Source organism: Thamnophis sirtalis, unplaced genomic scaffold (assembly GCF_051295495.1).
Source record: "Thamnophis sirtalis isolate CommonGarterSnake01/CBP01778 unplaced genomic scaffold, rThaSir2_p1.2 scaffold_13, whole genome shotgun sequence".
Classification (NCBI taxonomy): Eukaryota; Metazoa; Chordata; class Lepidosauria; order Squamata; family Natricidae; genus Thamnophis; species Thamnophis sirtalis.
Window position 1 is genome coordinate 15,496,562 of NW_028261393.1, and position 19,583 is coordinate 15,516,144.

The following is a 19,583-nucleotide window of genomic DNA, read 5'->3' on the forward strand; positions in this document are numbered from 1 at the left end:
CAAGGTTGACTCAGCCTTCCGTCCTTCCGAGGTGGGTAAAATGTGGACCCAGATTGTTGGGGACAATATACTGACTCTGTAAACTGCTTAGAGAGGGCTGTAAAAGCACTATGAAGCGGTATATAAGTGCTATTTGCTAGTGCTATAGAGGGCAGCTGTTAAGCTCTATGTATCATGTCTAGAAGGTATTGGAAATATGCATATTTTTTCTCCAGTAGTGCTAAGTTTGTAGTGTAACAGGCATTTACAATCCAGTGCAAAAGATGTAACTTTCTGGGTCAATTTGATTCAATTTGTGGTCATGAGACCACCATTGAAATGAATTGGGCCAATACTGATCACTTGCGCTGGAATTATTAACATGCTTGTCACGCTACGGTCTTATGATCAATATTGTCCCCATCTTCCTGGAAGTCCCTTGTGCATTTTAAAATGACTCAGACTTTTTAATTTTAAATAAGCTTTCTGTTAAAAGAGGATGGACTGGTTTTTAAACTGTTAAATGTTCTATAAACAGATTCTTGATGTGATTCATCAAGATTTTGGAATGGATTACGAATGCTTTGCAGTTTGGACTTTGTTTATTTAAGTAGTGTAATGGATGATAGACAGTTGATATCAGTCCATGGATGAAAAGCATATGTAACTGGAATGGGGCAATTTTTATCCTCCCCCACCACCACCACATCAGTGGGGTGGAGGCTTCAGGTTTTCTGGGGAAGTGCCAGAGATGGATGTCTTGCCAAAAAAACAACCCTTCCTTTCTCCTGGCAGAGGGAAAAGCAATATTATCCACTGGCTTCATTTTTAAAAAAAGCCATGATATTGATTATAAGCTTTCTGGAGAAAACTTGGACAGTACAACAGCCTTAAATAAAAACCCTTAAGATGTAAAAAGAGAAACTCTTTTCATAATTGGATTGCTGCTTTTAATTCTTGCTCAGGGATTTGGAAATCCAGTCTCAAAGCAGGTTAGCCTCCCTACTTAAGTCCTCACTCCTGCTTAAAGGGCAGGAGCGTGTCTCAAGCCAGGAGTGATTCTTGCATCTGAGTTGGATAGTAATTTTCTTTAGCCTCCTGTAAGGCTGCAGAATTTTGAAATGTGTCACTTGTAGGAGGTACCTGTGTTCACAAAAAGATTTTTAGCCATGCTAATTAAAAACATTCACATTCTGCATTCACATAACAGTTGAAGTATGGTTAGTTTGAAACATACTCCATGTTCTTTTATTTACCCTCTAGCTGATAACCCGGCGCTGCCCAGGTATTTATTTATCCCAACCAGAGGTGGGTTTCTGCCGGTTTGCCCCGGATTGGGCAAACTGTAGTGACAGTGGCGGGAGGCTCCGCCCACCTGCCCGGATGCTTTTGCGCATGCGAACCATAGTAAAATAAATTGAAACCCACCACTGATCCCAACCCTTGTTCCATGGACATCACCGCAATTTCTAATGTTGAGTTTTCCCCATTACCAGAGGGAGCCCCCTTGTGGAGTACTGTGAAGCCATTACCATGGCAACTCCACAGCGCTGTACAGTAGAAGCCATTTTAAGGCAGTACGGTAGAAGTTGTTTTAAGGCGCAACAAGCTCTTAACATAACACCCACCCCGGGGGGTATTAGGGGTGTCTTACCCCCACAGTATTTGTTTCCAGAGGGTAAGTGATTTGTGTATCAAGTTTGGTTGAAATTGCTTTAGGTATTCCAGAGATATGCTGGAACATATACACACAAACAAATGCACAGAGCCATTTATATATACATATACATATACGCAGGTTTTGGTGTATTCAGGTCTTTTCCCGTGTAAGATTGAGAGTATCTTGGTGACGTTTCGACGAAGTCCCACTCGTCATCTTCAGGCTGGTGTCTTCGGCCTTGCACAGGCACAAGGAAGCGCACTCTAAACCTAACCCTAACCCTAAACCTAACCCTGAACCTAACCCTTACCTTAACTTAAATCGCGCTTCTGTCGGCACGCTGTTGTCGGCGCGCTGTTGTGAGCGCGTTGATGACATCGCGGTTTTCACAACACGGTTTCATCGGCGCGCTTTTGTCGAGCGCACATTTGTCGGGTCACGCCTCTGTTGTAACCAATCTCAATAAGAGTAGATTTAGTCTCCCAGAAAATTCTTTCCCTAGTCTGAACTATCTTGTGGGGCTGACAGGTGTGTTAGATGGGATTGGAGGTGTTCCGACCTAGGCTTCCCAAGATCATGAAGCAGACTCCTCTTTTATTTAAGATAAAGGGAATTCCTCTCCAACAAAGTCCCGGCCAGCAGTCTTTCAAGAGATTTCACAACTACAGCCCTATACCAGGCTCGGAGAGCTGCCAGCCGATATCTTCCAAATGCCACGACGTAGCAGCAATTCCTTGGCAAGAGGTCAAGAATAAATCTTCACCCTAATGAATTGAACTAATAGTCTCCGGCCATCACCGTCTACCTGTGCTTTTATTCCCGAGTTGGCCCTTGTTCCTTAGCTGTTCCCTTCTCCTGGCAGCTCTGTGCATGCACACATCGGGGACAGGCTCCAGGTGTTCTTCTGCTCCACTGATGTCCAACTCCAAAGGCAGCTGATAACTGTCAGATGGCCCTGGCCCCCTCTCTGCCTCCGACGCAGAGCCCTCATCACAGCCTTCATCAGACTCCAGGACTGGCCTATGTTCCTCCCCAACCTCCTCACTGTCCGAATCTGCTGCCAGATCCTCTGGCTGCTGGCGGGCCACAACAGGAGGCAGTTTGGAAGTGGTGAAGGTCCACCTGTTCTGTAACTGGTGAATTCCTTCTCAACATGTTCCAAAAAAGGCAATTTAGGGGACCAGAAGTGATATATATTTTTAATTGTTAAATTTGTCTCCTGTCTTTGTATTTAGACTAGTGTTCTCATTTTCTTTCTGTGTATGATCTACTGCTTCAGCAAATGTCTTTTTAATGGGGCTTATAAATATCCAGTTCAACTTAGGAAACATCCAAAATCGCAGCAGACAGAGCATTTCTCTGCAAAACGTGAAATAATACATGGAATTGACAGCTTCATCCTGGGTGTACTTTGAAGCGAATTGAAAAGGATTTAGCTCCTTCGTGTTCTTAGGATTATTGCTTAAACTAGATAAGATATATGGGTTAAGAATCGTCTTAATAGCAGAAGCAACGCTGAATTTCAAGATAAGGAGGATGGTTTACTGGATTCTTGGAGGCAGCTAGATTTGCTGCTTGGTTTTTATTGGGGGGGGAAATGTGTAATGTGGGTCCCTGCATTGCTGAATGTTTGGAGTGGAATATTACCATGAAAATGAAACTATATTATATAAACACAAAAAAAAATGCAATTCAATGTGCCCGATAAGACCTTTAAACCTAGCTGGCTTAGCTCCAACACTGTCTTCTCCCACCAGTTTTGACTTAACTTGACATGAAAGTCCCTGGAGAAACTTTTCATAGTCCTCTACTACCCACCCCCGCAGTGCCTTAAAAGGGAGGGAGACATTCGGCTGCTGTTTTTTAGTTGCAGTGCAAATTTCTAGAATGTCATCCTTCAAGTTTTGATCAATTTCCCCTTATTAATAAATTCTAAAAACAGAAGAGAGTTGGAATTTTGATAATTGCCATTAACTTCCTTTATTGCTTCTCACTTGGGAATAATTTTGTAGCTCCTTACCCCTGGTATTTCATAATATATATTCTTTTTCAAGTTTGACCTTTATTTTATTAATGTAATGCTGTACTGAGGGACACAGTGGCTAAGATGTTGAGCTTGTCGATCAGAAGGTTGGCAGTTCAGCAGTTCGAATCCCTAGTGCCACGTAATGGAGTGAGCTCCCATTACTTGTCTCAGCTTCTGCCAACCTAGCAGTTCGAAAGCATGTAAAAATGCAAGTAGAAAAACAGGGACCACCTTTGGTGGGAAGGTAACAGCGTTCTGTGCACCTTTGGCGTTTAGTCATGCTGGCCACATGACCACGGAGATGTCTTTGGACAGCGCTGGCTGTTTGGCTTTGAAATTGAGATGAGCACCGCCCCCTAGAGTTGGGAACGACTTGCATAGATGTGCGAGTTCCCCTACCATTGAGTCCCCTCCTAGCGCAGCGTCCTTTTTCCTCTACCTGTCCTAACCGAAAGCCCTATCAATTGTAGAGCTGGCCGGCAACAGGGAGCCACAGCAGAGGGATGAAAGAGCCACAGGTTGCTCACCCCTGTAATACAGCAAAGACAAATAAGGGTGAGTTAGGGATTTGTGCTGAAATGGACAATCGGGATGCTGGTTAATTTATAGACAGAAGCTGGTGGCTTGTACCTGCTGAGGGAGAGGAGCAATCCTTCCCAGACCTTGCAGACAGAAAGTTAGCCTGGCAGGGAAAAATGTTAGATCCAAATTATTTTCACATTAGGCTGGTTCTTCATGTACTTGGCTTCCTCTGTATTTTCACAGCAAAGTGTGTCACTCCCGCTACAGATACAGATGGCATCACGGAGCATTTAGTCACTTTAAAGTTGACTCCTAAGCCTGAGTATTAATGCTAAGCAGAAAAGCAGAGGCTGCGCTGAGCAAGCAGTTAAAAAAAAAAGATATCATAAGCAAAGAATCCAGTAACCAAGAACAATCTGCACTATGTAATGCAGATATATATGAAGCGGGCCCTTGTGAGTCACAAGCTGGGAAAGCTGTTGTTTGGCTGTTTCCCCCCCCCCAATGTTTAAATCTTAAAACACAAGAATAATGCAGCAATGCAGAAGGAGGAATTTTCCAGACAGACTAGCAAAAAAAAAAAAAAAAAAAAGGGATGTTCTGGTGAGCCCAAAAAGTTATTGCTGAAGACTTCTACCAATAAAGTTTCCCGTTGCAGGAGGCAAATGATGTGACATGGAATATGGATCTGGAAGCTAGTTTAGCCTCCCACTTTGGTTAGCCTAGTTTTCTTTGGGGGCAGGATGAATAACAGAGTTGGAAAGGACCTTGGAGGTCTTCTAGTCCAACCCCCTGCTCAAGAAGAAGATCCTATACCTGTGATGGCAAACTTGTGGCACGCGGAGCCATGGTTTCCTGGCACACCAGCGGTCAGCTCCAGCGTGCATGCATATGCTGGCCAGTTGATTTTCGGCCTTCTGGAGGTCCGGGGGAGGCCGTTCTCGCCCTCTCCAGGCTTCAGGAAAGCCTCCGGAGTCTGGGGAGGCAAAAAAACAGAGCCAACGGGCCAACCGGAAGTTCATTTCCGAACTTCCGGTTGGCTCGTTGGGACCATTTTTCGTCCTCTTCAGGCTTCAGGAGAGCCTTCGGGGGCTGGGGAGGGGTTGTACGTGCACTGCATGCACGGGGTGGTTACACGCCCATACACAGGTGGGCGGGAAGGATTGAATTGGTAGGGGCACGTGTGAACTCACGATAGCCTGCGTGCACACAATTTTGGCACACCATAAGAAAAAGGTTCCCCGTCACTGCCCGATGCCATTTCTGACCAATGGCTGTCCAATCTCTTCTTAAAAACCTCCAGTGATGAAGCACCTACCACTTCTGGGGAAGCAAGTCAATCCACTGATTAGTTGTTTTCATTGGACAAGGAATTTCTCCTTACTTCTAGATTGCTTCTCTCCTTGATTCGTTTCCGTCCATTGCTTCTTGTCCTGCCATCAGGGCCTTTGGAGAATAGGTTGACCCTTGTTCTTTGGGGCAACCCCTTAGAGTAGAGACTCTTTGAGTATCTGCAGGGCTATTTTTCGATATGTTTGCCAGGGTGGTGGTGGTGGTGGGAGGAATTGGCCAAATGTGCTGAATGTATTTCACCAATGAAAACCCTGAGAATATCATTCTAACCTAGTATTTCTCAATCTCATCCATTTGAAGATTTGTGGACTTCAACTCCCAGAATGCCCCAGCCAGCCATGTTAGCATACCACTGGAGAGCTTCCTGTAGTCGTTGGGAAGCTGAGTCATGTCCTCCAATGAATTCCGCCATTGCTTATACTTCATTGACACAATGGGCTAAAATTCCCAGGAGGGGAACTCTGGGAGTTCAACTCTACACATGTTCAAATGGCCAAGGTTGAGAAGCACTGCGCTAACCAATGAGAGGCCTGTTATATATTGCTTTCCTCGCTTTAGTGTGGCACCTGATGATCGGTAGGCTTCTTAGGCACATAAATCTGGTCTATGCAAAATTGAATTCCTACAGCTTACGTGAAATATGATTCTAGTCTCTTAGACTGGGGTCTTCTTCATGCATCAACAGAAGGGCTCAGATGGCTTTCTGTGCCCCCACCCAAAATCTCTCCAGTCACAACTACAGAATGTCAGTGCCAACATTTTCCATCCTTTTGCAGTGGGAACGTCAGTAGTTTCCCAGGAGTGCTTAATCTAAAAATAGTCCTAATAACAGAGTTTTTAAAAATTCACGTTCCCTTCCCAGTGGAAAAAGGAAAAATCCCAGCTGGGACCCCATGCAAGATACAGCTTTACCCACTCTACCCTGTTGCCCCTGCCCGCTGCAGTTCTCAGCTTGTCCAGAATGCAGCCGCGCGAGCAATTGTGGGTGCACCTCGGTACACCCACATTACACCTATCCTCCGCGAGCTGCACTGGCTGCCTATTGGACTCCGGATGCGTTTCAAGGTGCTAGTCGTTACTTTTAAAGCCCTACATGGTATTGGACCTGGGTACTTGAGAGACAGCCTCCTGCCAATTACCTCCCGACGACCAATTAGATTCCACAGATTAGGCCTCCTCCAGATACCATTAGCTAGCCAGTGTCGACTGTCGACCCCCCGGGGGAGGACCTTTTCTGTGGCTGCTCTGGCCCTCTGGAACGATCTCCCCATGGAGATTCGGACCCTCACCACCCTTCAGGCTTTCCGCATAGCCGTCAAGACCTGGCTGTTCCGGCAGGCCTGGGGCTGTTGAGTTCTCGGCCCCACTTGAATTGCTGTGTTTGTTGTATTTTTAATCTGTCTCTGTATTCTGTTTGTCTTGTTCATTTTTGTATTGCCCCTTCCCCATGTGTTTGTTCGCCACCCTGAGTCCCCCTGGGAATAGGGCGGCATACAAGTTTAATAAATACTAATACTAATACTTGGCTTTCCAGAAAGGACCCAAGTACAGCTATTGTCCAGCTAGGTTCAAGTTGTTTCAGAGAGTGATTATGGGTAGTCCTTGACTTATAGCCATTCATTTAGTGACCATTCAAAGTTAAAACAGGCATGAAGACTCGGGTCTCAGCAAGAATCAGCAATTCTAACTCTCAAAGAAGCAATCTAGAACTAAGGGGAAATTTCCTAACCGTGAGAGCAATAAACCAGTGGAACAGCTTGCCTCCAGAAATTGTGAGTGCTACATTCCTGGAGCAGTGGTGGGATTCAAATAATTTAATAACCGGTTCTCTGCCCTAATGACCAGCTGGGTAGGCGGGGCTCAGTGGTCATGACCAACTCAATGTCACTCATGTCGATGGGCGCTTCGCTTTAGCTGTTACAATGTAATAAGGGTTAACTGGAGTGGCAGTTTCTGTAAGCAGGGCAATAAAGATTAAGCTAGAAACAACACCAGAATGTTTCCTTCCTGCCTTCCTTACAGGATTAGCTCTGTAAAGTGGGGGGGGGAAACAGAAGGAGATTTCTTCCAACAACGAATTCTCCAAACTGCTTAGAAAGTTAACAACCGGTTCTCCCGAATAGATGCGAACCGGCTGAATCCCACCACTGCCCTGGAGACTTTGAAAAAGAGACCGGACATCCATTATCTGAAATGATATAGGGTCTCCTGCTTGATCAGGGGATTGGACTAGAAGATCTCCAAGGTCCCTTCCAACCCTGATATTCTATGTTCTTCTAAGTTGCTCTAAGATGAGAAAAGAAGTAGGGAAATCTTAGTTTAAGAAGGCATCCTAGCACCCTGTCTAACTTTAGTGCACCATCCATCCAGGAAATCTGAAATGGAGTCCACTTAGTCCAGGCATTGTACCAGGCTCCAGGAGGGCTTGCCTATGCGTGGCCTCGCATACTGTCTGATTCCATCCAGTTGTGTCTTACGCAACAAATCACAAACCATGACTCGGTTGAACGTCCGAACCAGGCTTATCTGACAATACTTTAAGGTAAAGGTAAAGATTCCCCTCGCACAAATGTGCTAATAATTCCCGACTCTATGGGGCGGTGCTCATCTCCGTTTCAAAGCCGAAGAGCCAGCGCTATCCGAAGACGACTCCGTGGTCATGTGGCCGGCATGACTAAATGCCCCAAAGACACACGGAACACTGTTATCTTCCCACCAAAGGTGGTCCCTATTTTTCTACTTGCATTTTTACATGGTTTCGAACTGCTAGGTTGGCAGAAGCTGGGACAAGTAACAGGAGCTCACTCGGTTATGCGGCGCTAGGGATTCAAACCGCCGAACTGCCGACCTTTCAATCGACAAGCTCAGCGTCTTAGCCCCTGAGCTACTTTAACACTATACTTTTAAGGAAGAGGAAAAGAAAGGCTAGCTTTCTTCTGGCACTAAGAATGACCTTCTTTTGCAGAGCGCTTAACATTTGGAATAACATTTTGCCAGCCTAAGGAGCTTGCCAAGAAGAAGACTGGTTTTGTGATTCGAGTGGGATGTGTGGCTACGGAGAGGCTGGTCAGTACTTAATGCAGGATGTGCGAGCAGAGCAAGAAAGTAGGTCTGTTTGAAGTCTTGGACTAGAGTTATAAAACTGGCAGCGTCGGCGGCAGTCAGGAAACGGTTTCCAGAGATTGCTAGAAGCTGGTTAATCCGGTTCCTGATTTGGAACATTTCATGCAAACAACATGGGTCTGTCCCATTAATAGCTCGCCTAATTAGCACCAGTTATAAGATCACTGGCTTTAGGGAATTTGCACCTTTATTGCAGCAAGCCTTTGACCCGTCTGTTTTCCGCAGCGAGTGGGTTGGAAGAGCACAGAAACATGACGTTGTGTCAGGCACTGAGTTTAAAACTGGTGCATCTGGTAAAAGAATGCAGGCCATGCCTGGTCAGCTCATCAATTCATCATGTCCCATTTTGCAAAACATTAAAACTGCATCTGTTTTCCATGCCTGTCTCTGAAACACATTTGTGTTCCCAGAGAAATTAATGGCATACAGTTAAAAAAAATTTTTTTTTTAAAAAAGCCACTAGCCATGCTGACTGGGGGGCGGGGGGAAAGGGATTAAAAATAAAAATGAATAAATCCTGACCTGATTTTTTTTTTTTTAAAGAAGGAGCCCGAATGACCTAAAAGCTTTCGCAGGTTTTTAGCCAGGCGATTGCCGTAAAAAAATGGGAAGAAACAAGAAAAGCTCAAAGTTACACCGGAAATATCAGCCAGGGTGGGTGGGGTATGGAGGTCTCTATTTCAGATTTCATGATGTCGATTGTAGAGAGAACACAGATTTTAGGTAGTCCTTGTTGTACAGCCATTCGTGGAGGGAGAGTTCAAAGCTACAATGGCGCTGAAAAAGGTGACGTATGATTGGTTTTCAACTTTAGGACCATTGCCCCATCCCCATGGTCATGTGATTGAAATTCAGGCACTTGGCAACTGGCAGGTATTTATGACGGTTGTGCTGTCCTGGGAACACGTGATCACCATTTAGGATGATGATCCTCACAAAAAGAGCCGTGGGGGCACAGTGGTTAGCGTGCAATACTGCAGGCTACTTCAGCTGGCTTCTAGCTGCAGTTCGGCAGTTCGAGTTTCATCGGCTCAAGGTTGACTCAGCCTTCCATCCTTCCGAGGTTGGTCAAATGAGGACCCAGATTGTTGGGGACAAGAGGCTGACTCGGTAAACCACTTAGAGAGGGCTGTGAAGCACTGTGAAGTGGTATATAAGTCTAAGTGCTATTGCTATTTTTCTTCCTTCCTTCCTTCCCAGTGATTAGAATGCAGTATTGCAAGCTAACTTTGCCCACTGCCAGGAGTTCAATCCTGACCAACTCAAGGTTGACTCAGCCTTCCATCCTTCCAAGGTGGGTAAAATGAGGACCCAGATTGTTGGGGGCAAGAGGCTGACTCTGTAAACTGCTTAGAGAGGGCTGTAAAGCTCTGTGAAGCGGTATATAAGTCTAAGTGCAGTTGCTACCTTCCTTCCTTCCTTCCTTCCTGCCTGCCTGCCTGCTTGCCTGCCTGCCTGCCTGCCTTCCTCCCCTCCCCTCCCTTCCCAGGCTTTCTGCCTACTGCCATGAGTTCTAATCTCACCGGCTCAAGGTTGACTCAGCCTTCCATCCCTCCGAGGTGGGTCAAATGAGGACCCAGATTGTTGGGGACAAGAGGCTGACTCTGTAAACCGCTAGGAGAGGGTTGTAAAGCACTGTGAAGTGGTATATGTCTAAGTGCTATTGCTATTTTCCTTCCTTCCTTCCCTCCCAGTGGTTAGAATGCAGTATTGCAAGCTAACTCTGCCCACTGCCAGGAGTTCGATCATGACCAACTCAAGTTTGACTCAGTCTTCCATCCTTCCGAGGTCAGTCAAATGAGGACCCAGAGTGTTGGGGGCCATAGGCTGGCTCTGTAAACCACTTAGAGAGGGCTGAAAAGCTCTGTGAAGTGGTATATAAGTCTAAGTGCTATTGCTATTTGTAACCTCCCCAGCCCGCTTTCGACAAAGTTAATGGAGAAGCCAGATTCACTTAATGATCACATGATTCACATAACAACTGCAGTGATTCGCTTAACAGCCGCAGCAAAAAAAAGTTCATAAAATGAGGCACAACTCAGTTAACAGCGGCCCTGCTCAGCAACATACATTTTGAGCTCAATTGTTGTCATATGTCACCTATAATGTTAAGCTTCCCTTCTGGATATAGAGTTCCTATATCAGGGGTGTCAAACTCGATTTCATTGAGGGCCGCATCAGGGTTGTGTTTGACCTCAGGGGACTGGGGGGGCGTGGCCTGAATGGGAATGGCTGGGATGGGTGTGGCCAAGGGGCATGGCCAGCTTGATGTCACTCTTCAAATTTGTTTTCAGCCGTGACAGCCTCCTGCACCCTTCTGCCAGAGAAAACTGAGCCTGGGAAGGCCACATGCGGCCCACCATGGCTCTGTTTTTGGCCACAATGGCCTTTCAGGTTCCATTTTTGCTGCCAGAGGGCTGCAGGAGGCCATTACAGCTGAAAACGGAGCCTGAAAGGGCCATGTGTGGTCTCCCAAGCTCCATTTTCACTGGCAGAGGTACTGCGAGTCAGTCCTTCACTGTTTCCAGTGGGGTCCTGTGGGCCAGATCTAAGCACCACATGGGTCGGATCCGGCCTAAGGGCCTTGAGTTTGACACCCTGTCCTATATAGTGTGGAAGCGTCTTGGGATACTTTGGCTCCAAAGTTTCCCTAATGCTCCAGTTCTTGACTGCAGTGCAAATTTTGTCAGTTGTTCCTACAAAAATTGGAGGCTGCCACTAACTGAGTGGCATGAAGAAGGAAGTTGGCAAAGTCGTGGCTGATAAATCTGTACAGGTGTCTGACCCAGCAGGGTGTTGGCATTATGAGATTAGCAACATCTGGATGAGTTCCTTTTCTGAATTGTAATAGCTTGAACAGACATGAATTCCTGATACTTCCAAGCCAACTAGAATTCTCAATAGTGCTTGCATGCATCCTGTTCAAATATAGATAGATGATTGATTGATTGATTGATTGATTGACTCGTGGTATATGTATACGAATCAATATAGACATAAAATCAGTGGAGGGATTCAAGATTTCCACTACCAGTTCTCTAGAACCGGTCAGAACCTGCTGAATACCATTTCTGCTTATTAGTGAAGATCGTAGAGAAACATATACAAAGTTCTATTATCTGAACTTTAACCAAAATCTTATTACATACAGAAAACCCCCTGAGGAATTCTTAACTATTAAAATCACAGGCGAGCAGTGTTCAGTGTATTTTGGGATGTCACTAATGTTTCCATTTCTGTAGCGTTTGTCATTCTGAATTGTCACTAATCTGACTCTCTGTGAATTAAAATGCCACGGGGTAACACAGAAACAGTTTATAGGGATGGACAGAATTCAGAGTTGAATCATAAGCTGACCTTGGAAGCAAGCACCATAAGTAACTTTTTATTTAGAAAGGTCAAACATCTCCTGCCAAAATATGGACTTAATCAGTCCATTTCAGTAATAGTGTCAAAGAATCCGGGAACTTTTTTTTAAAAACAGACACAGAGACTTATATGGGCTTATGTAACCTTTCTTGAGAATTCTAATAATAACATTATGATTTTGAACTCTGCATAGAGCCGCTTTCTCTGGCTCTGAGTTTTAAGTCCTGTCTTGCTGTGCTTTTTTTAGTTGTCTTTAATTCCAGATAAATGAATATTAGCAATAGTTGTCATGTTAAATCCGCCTCAAAGTCTGAACCACTTAAAAAAAATACCTACGTGATTTCCTGAATTGTTTCCTCTTAAAATCTGTCTCTCCATCTTGGGTCTTCCTGAGTCTGCTGGAATTTCAGTGTCCAGATTTCCCAGGAAATTACAATCCCAATGCATGGGAAGGGCATTTGGTGAGATACTAATTCTTCTAGAATCCCCAAATGGTTTTGCTGCGTTCCTTTTAAAATTAGGATCTGCATAAGCTTCGTTATCATACTTGGCAACCCTACCAAGCAAGTTATGCCACTCTTAATCCAGGTAGTGCTTGCTTTTAGGGGGGACTGGATAGATCTCCCTTGATGAAAAGTCATTGGATTTCCAGGTGAGGTCTAAAATGTGTACCATGATGACCTACTTCTCAGAGGCATTGGATTGGAAACCGTGTTGAGTTCTTTAGATTAAAGGATCACAACCTGAATGCTGGACTTGCAGACATTCTTAAAAAGGTGGAACCTGAAGACCTCCGTTTCATTTGCAAATGTGATCAGGTGGGTCCAGGTGAAGTCTTCTCTTTGGGTAGATTTTCAGTTTCTCCGTTCTGACCGAGGCTTCCCAAGAGCATGAAGCAAACTCCTTGTCCTGAACCCCCCCCCCCAAAAAAAAACTTTTATTAATTGACTGTGAATTCTGCTCATTCACATCCAGCAAAATCTTTCAAGGGAGGATTTACAGTCACAGACTTTATCTGGCTTGGAGAGCTGCCAGGTTGATATCTGCAAAACTTGGCAAAGAGTCTTGGAGAGTCATGAACCAATTAAGCAAACTAATTGTCTCCTGAAAACTCTCCTCCCCTTTCGCTCCTCTATAATTTCCTCTGGGAGAGGCCATTCATCATCTGACCTTCCTCCCACGTCGACCCCTGTTCCCTTCGTCTGGCAATTCTGTGCATGCGCACACTGGGAACAGGCTCCAGCTGTTCCTCTGCCTCACTGCTGTCTGCCTCCAAAGGCAGCCGATAACTGGCATACGGCTCTGGCCCCGTCTCTGCCTCCGACACAGAGCCCTCCCAGGATCCAGGACTGGCCCATGTTCCTCCTCATCCTCCTCACTCTCCAAATCTGCTGCCAGCTCTGCTGGCTGCTGGCAGACCACAACATTCTCTAAACCATTCTCTTCATTATCTCTAAACCAGCCCAGTGAATCTGTCCTAATTTTTAAAAAGTGTGTGTGATGTACAAGGCAGGAGCTCAAGGTGAGTTTGCAGTCTGGTATATTGCTAGAAACATGAGCCTCCAAGTAAGCCTTAAGTAAGATGAATTACATTTTGGTTCTAGTTCTCTTTTCATGAGCCAAACACCCAAAGCTGCTCAAGTGGTTATTTAGGAACAGTGACTGACTAGATCATTTTCATAGTATGAAACTCTTAAACTGGCATCTTAGTACTTTGAGTGTTGGGATTTTTTTTCAGCTAAACATTTGAGTTCTTGAAAAGTTCAAGAAAGACAGCTCATTCCAGAAATTCTTCGGCATGATGTTGATGCCTGCATTAGGAGATCCGGGGAAATTGTAGTAGACAAGAGAAACAATCAAGAGGTTGGACCATGGCTGATAAGCAAAAATAAGGGCCGTCTTATTGTATTGCCATAATGGCTGAAATGCGGTGGTTCAGTGGCTAAGACACTGAGCTTGTCGATCAGAAAGGTCGGCAGTTCGGCGGTTTGAATCCCTAGCGCCACGTAACAGAGTGAGCCCCCGTTACTTGTCCCAGCTTCTGCCAACCTAACAGTTTGAAAGCATGTAAAAATGCAAATAGAAAAATAGGAACCATCTTTGGTGGGAAGGTAACAGCGTTCCATGCACCTTCGGCATTTAGTCATGCCAGCCACATGACCACAGAGACATCTTCGGACAGCACAGGCTCCTCAGCTTAGAAATGGAGATGAGCACCGTCCCCTAGAATCAGGAACAACTAGCACGTATGTGCGAGGGGAACCTTTACCTTTACTAATGGCTGAGAAGGTCTAGATCGTTTGCACAAATCTCATTCAATGAGAGCCAGCACTGGGCAACAGTTTTCAATTCCATCGAAATGTTTTGCAGAAATGATAACAATTTTTCATCTGCTGGCAAGACGTGTAGCCAATTAACACACTACAGGTAGCTCTCAACGTATGACCACAATGGAGCTCAACATTTCTGTTGCTAAGCAAGACATCTGTGAGGTGAGTCCCCCCACCCCCATTTTGCGACCTTTCTTGCCACAGTTGTTAAGTGAACCAATGGCAGATGTCAAGTCAATATTCCTCATTGACTTTATCGATACCTGTAGCAATAGCCCTTAGACCAGTGTTTCTCAACCTTGTCAACTTGAAGATGTCTGGACTTCAACTCCCAGAATTCCCCAGCCAGCATTTGCTGGCTGGGGAATTCTGGGAGTTGAAGTCCAGACATCTTCAAGTTGACAAGGTTGAGAAACGCTGCCTTAGACTTATATACTGCTTCACAATTCTTTTACAGCCCTCTCCAAGCGGTTTACAGAGTCAGGATATTGCCTGTCTATGAAACATCTGATATATGTGTGATAAATAGATCTATAGTTACAGCTGTATTTATTTGTCTTATCTTTAGGGATGACGTAATGTTGGTTGAGTCATGTTTCTGAACTTTTAAAAACCCCTTCCTCTTTCTTCCTATAATTTATCCTGATGTCAGGATTTGACAGTTTGGGACAGGGACACATTTGTCATTCTAAAGCTTGTTCACTTAATGTCTTTTTCCAGAGACAGATAATACCTTAAAATGATTAAATGAAAACAAAGAACGTATGTTGGGTTTACTTTCATGCTCAATGCGTTGCTGTGTTAGCTTTAAATCATGTTTCTAGCAATGTGGCAGACTGCAACTCACCTTCAGCTCCTTCCTTGTATCACCAGACCCACTTTTTAAAAATTTAGGACAGATATAAAGGGCTGAGATAATGGAAAACGGCAAGGCTGCAAAGAGCAGGGATGATGTGGAAGACCGCAAAGACAACACACACAATAGTAAACGGGCCTTCACGGACATGTTTTCACACTCCTAAAAAGTCTGTATGGGTCTGACTATTAGAATACATTCATTACCAAATCTGGAAAGCAATTTTCCCCCTAGGCTAGCTGAGCTGGCCAAGAAGGGTTAGGTTCAGTGGTGGGATTCAAATAATTTAACAACCGGTTCTCTGCCCTAATGATTTCTTCCAACAACCAGTTCACCAAACTATAGCAGTTAGCAATAGCAGTTAGACTTATATATCGCTTCATAGGGCTTTCAGCCCCCTCTAAGAGGTTTACAGAGTCAGCATATTGCCCCCAACAACAATCCGGGTCCTCATTTTACCCACCTCGGAAGGATGGAAGGCTGAGTCAACCCTGAGCCGGTGAGATTTGAACAGCCGAACTGCAGAACTGCAGTCAGCTGAAGTAGCCTGTAGTGCTGCATTTAACCACTGCGCCACCTCGGCTCTTCTAACTCGGCTCTTCAAACTGCTCAGAAAGTTCACAAACGGTTCTCTCGAAGTGGTGCCAACTGGCTGGATCCCACCACTGGTTAGGTTTGGATCAGGATTTGAAACTGGAGTCTCAATCTAGCTTTCTTTCATTCACAAAAGGTTTGATTGTTGACTAGATCTTAGCTGTCCCTTTTCTCTGGTTCGAAGCTTTTTGTGACTAAGTTACTGTGTTATGCAAAGAACATGGGCCTCTAGTATCTTATCAACATACCTGAAGTTCTGCATTGTACAAGATGAGATTCGCTCTGTCTATAAGTCTATCTGAGTCCGTAGTAGAGCTTAGAGGTGGACCTGTCGGTTGGGAAGGGAAGCTTAGGAGGTCATTATAAGCCCTTCTTGGTGAATCACAGCCTTCTAATTACATTTATGTCATCCGGCATGGAATAAGGTCTCCTGCATTATTTCATCAAGGGATTGGACTAGAAGCCCTTGGATCTATTAGTCCAGTGGTAGTCAACCTGGTCCCTACCGCCCACTAGTGGGCGTTCCAGCTTTCATGGTGGGCGGTAGGGGTTTTGTCCGATACTGAAGCACTTTCCTTTTTTTAAAATTTAATTGACTTTAAAAAAAAAAAAATCATAGCATTATTTAAAAATTTTCATTAGGTTTTCATAAAATCACCATTACTGTGGAACCAGTGGGTGGTTAGAAAATTTTACTACTAACAGAGATACAAAAGTGGGTGGTTGGTATAAAAAGGTTGACTATCCCTGTATTAATCTATGTCAAGGGTGTAAAACTCGATTTCATTGAGGGCTGCATCAAGGTTGTGTTTTATCTCAGGGGATCGTGTGGGTGTGGCTAGGATGGGTGTGGCCACTTTAATGTCTCTCCTATCAGGGGCGCCTGTGGTGGCCCAAGCACTCTGCTAGCATAAACAGGCTCCTGTGCTCCGTTTTTGGCTGCGACGGCTTCCTGCAACCCTCTGCCAGTGAAAACGGAGCCCAGGAGGGACACAGAGCTCCATTATCCCTGGCAGAGGCACTGCGGGCTGCTCCTTTGGTGTTTCCAGGGCAGCCCCACAGGCCAGATCTAAGCACTCTGTGGGCCGGATCTGGCCCCTAGACCTTGAGTTTGATACTCCTGGGTCTATGTTGTATGTTTTGTTCTATCTCCTGGTTGATTAACTCTTTTCCTTCTCTCTCTCTCTCACTATTCTTAAGATGACTTGTAGACAACCCGAGAGGAACTGACCATACAACTGAAGTTGCCAAAGCCATGAAGACCCACAACACCCCAGAGAAGAAAACATCAGGCTCCTCCGCTCCTTCTCGATGGCACAGGAGCAGGTTTCGGCGCAAGCCCTCCCCGCAGATGGTGGTGAAGGGACAGCTTCGGATGCGCTCTCCCTCGGGAGTCTTTGTGATGGTGGGGATCTCGGTGGTCTTGGTGGGAATGACCATTGCCGTGATCGGATACTGGCCTCACCGTACGAAGTCCGGCAGTGGCAGGCCAGGGAGCTCCAATGTCACCGGAGACATCAGGAAGGATATTAAGGTTTCTCCCCAAGCTCGCCCCTTTCTCCACAGTGAGAAATTGAAGCTCATTGGGCCGGTCGTCATGGGTGTGGGCCTCTTTATCTTCATCTGCGCTAATACGATGCTGTACGAGAACAGAGACATGGAGACTCGCTTGTTGATGCAGCAGGAGCTCTATTCCATGGGCCTGGATTTCCCACAGGACCCGGGACCAGCCAGCGATTACTTTCAAAGGAGAAGGACCACCTCATCCACCCTCAGGGCCAATGCTGAATGTGCAGAAGGCTACTACGAGGTGGACCTTTCTTCCAGCGGCTTCCAGTCTTGCTCCAGCCCTGTGAAGAAATGGGTCAACAGCTGCAATTCCAGCAGGCTCCAAACCACGACCCAGTTCTTTCATCACAAGAGCATCTCACCTTCACTCTCTCTCTTGAGCATCCGTTCGGACTCCGGCAATGCCGTGCCAGAGAATGGAGCTTTCTCCTTTGCTCGCGGAGCGGAGACCGTCCTCTCTACGGCCGTCAACGCCTTGCCTTTGCCTCTCATTAAGCTGAACAGCTGTCTTCTTGAAAAGCAGGGCGTTTCTCGGGCAGGTGTCCGGGATTTGGAAAGTAAATGTAGGTTGCCAGAGGAGAAGGAGGAGGTACGGAGACTCTCGTGGGCTTTTCTGCCTGGATGCAACCACGTTGTGCCCAGGAAAGACACCCTTAAAGGCAGCCACGTAGTTATTGATATGGATAGCACATCCCACTCAAGCACCTTGGTGGATAAATTTCATGAATGTGCAAAGAGAGAGTTCCCAAACTCGGGTCATTCTAAATCCTTGGATCTTGGCCAGCCAAGAACGGCATTGGTGGCGCCCAGCATAGACAGGAAACACAGGAGCTGGCCTAGGCTTGATCACATTGACCTACTCAACTATGCAAAACTGGAAAGCCAAGGGGAGTCTTCCAACAGGCTTTTGGGGGCCTCAAAAGACCTTTTTAGGGGGGAGAGCATTTCATTATCCCAGGAAATTCCTATGAAAACAGGTCCTATCATTTGATCCCGCACCCGAAGGGAACTGTGTTGTTTTGCTAGGTCAGATTTAGGCATTGCCAAGAGGAGGGTGGCCGGCTGATCACTATTTGCCATGAGGATTGCAATGCTGGCTGCTTCATTCATCAGCCAAGGTCTGTTGTCAATGGAGAAATAGTTTGGATGACTTTCTTCCCAAGGGTCATGTGGTTTCTTGCCTTAACTAAAAGTCTGACCGAGGGTGAAAAATGTTGTCCTGGATGGACCACACCAGTGGTGGGATTCAAATAATTTAACAACCGGTTCTCTGCCCTAATGACCAGCTGGGTAGGTGGGGCTCGGTTCTCATGTGACCGTGTGGGCGTGGCCAACTCAATGTCACTCAAGTCAATGGGCGCTTTGCCTTAGCTGTGACAATGTAATAAGGGTTAACCGGAGAGGCAGTTTCTGTAAGCAGGGCAATAAAGATGAGGCTAGAAACAACACCAGAATGTTTCCTTCCTGCCTTCCTTACAGCATTACCCATGTAAAGTGGAAAAAAACACAAAAGGAGATTTCTTCCAACAACCGGTTCTCCGAACTGCCTAGAAGGTTAACAACCGGTTCTCCCAAATAGGTGCGAAGTGGCTGAATCCCACCACTGGACTACACATTCCTGGTTGCGTGCATCTGTGTAGGGACACAAACCTTGCGTGGGTCCGTGAGCCTGAATTTCCATGTCACACAACTGGGCTGCTCGCAATGCATTTGTAAGGGCTGCAGGGGGGGGGGAGTGAGAAAATATCAGGACTTCAGAAATGCGAAAGTGATGCCTCATAAAATCACAAAGACCTGTTTTTTAAAAATAATAATGAAGTCACACTTTTATACAGGGATGCAAGTTTCTCAATTCTTTGAAGCTCCACTACAGTTCCTGCCTGAGGTCTTTTAATGCTTGGTTAGGAACACTAGTTTATTTTTCTTTGAAAGACAGTTTAAATACACTTGTATTGCTGATCTCATAATTTGGAAGCCAGGGGTTTCTAAAGTAAAACAACAACAACAATCCTACAAATTAATGGGCGTTTCTTCTTTATGTGCTTTATTTTTAGGGAATCAATGAGTGTGTAAAATGTCCATGGAGTTTCTCAGTCATCCAGGTCATGGTTGTCCCAAACGTACTTTTTCCAAAAGCAATTGGACTTTCTCGGATTCCCCCCCCCCACCTTGAAAATGTTTTGCTTCTCATCAATGAACTGA

The 19,583-nt window shown here is 45.5% G+C and overlaps 1 protein-coding gene across 1 annotated transcript in view; it reads left to right on the plus strand.

Moving 5' to 3' along the window:
• TMEM200B (transmembrane protein 200B) overlaps window positions 1-19,109 on the plus strand; it is a 31,874-nt gene extending 12,765 nt beyond the window's left edge. Inside the window, exon 3 of the mRNA XM_087727456.1 lies at window positions 17,013-19,109. Coding sequence (XP_087583582.1) covers window positions 17,068-18,372 — 1,305 coding nt within the window. The 5' untranslated portion in view covers window positions 17,013-17,067 and the 3' untranslated portion in view covers window positions 18,373-19,109. The remainder of the gene's footprint in view (window positions 1-17,012) is intronic.
• Window positions 19,110-19,583: the final 474 nt, after the last annotated feature.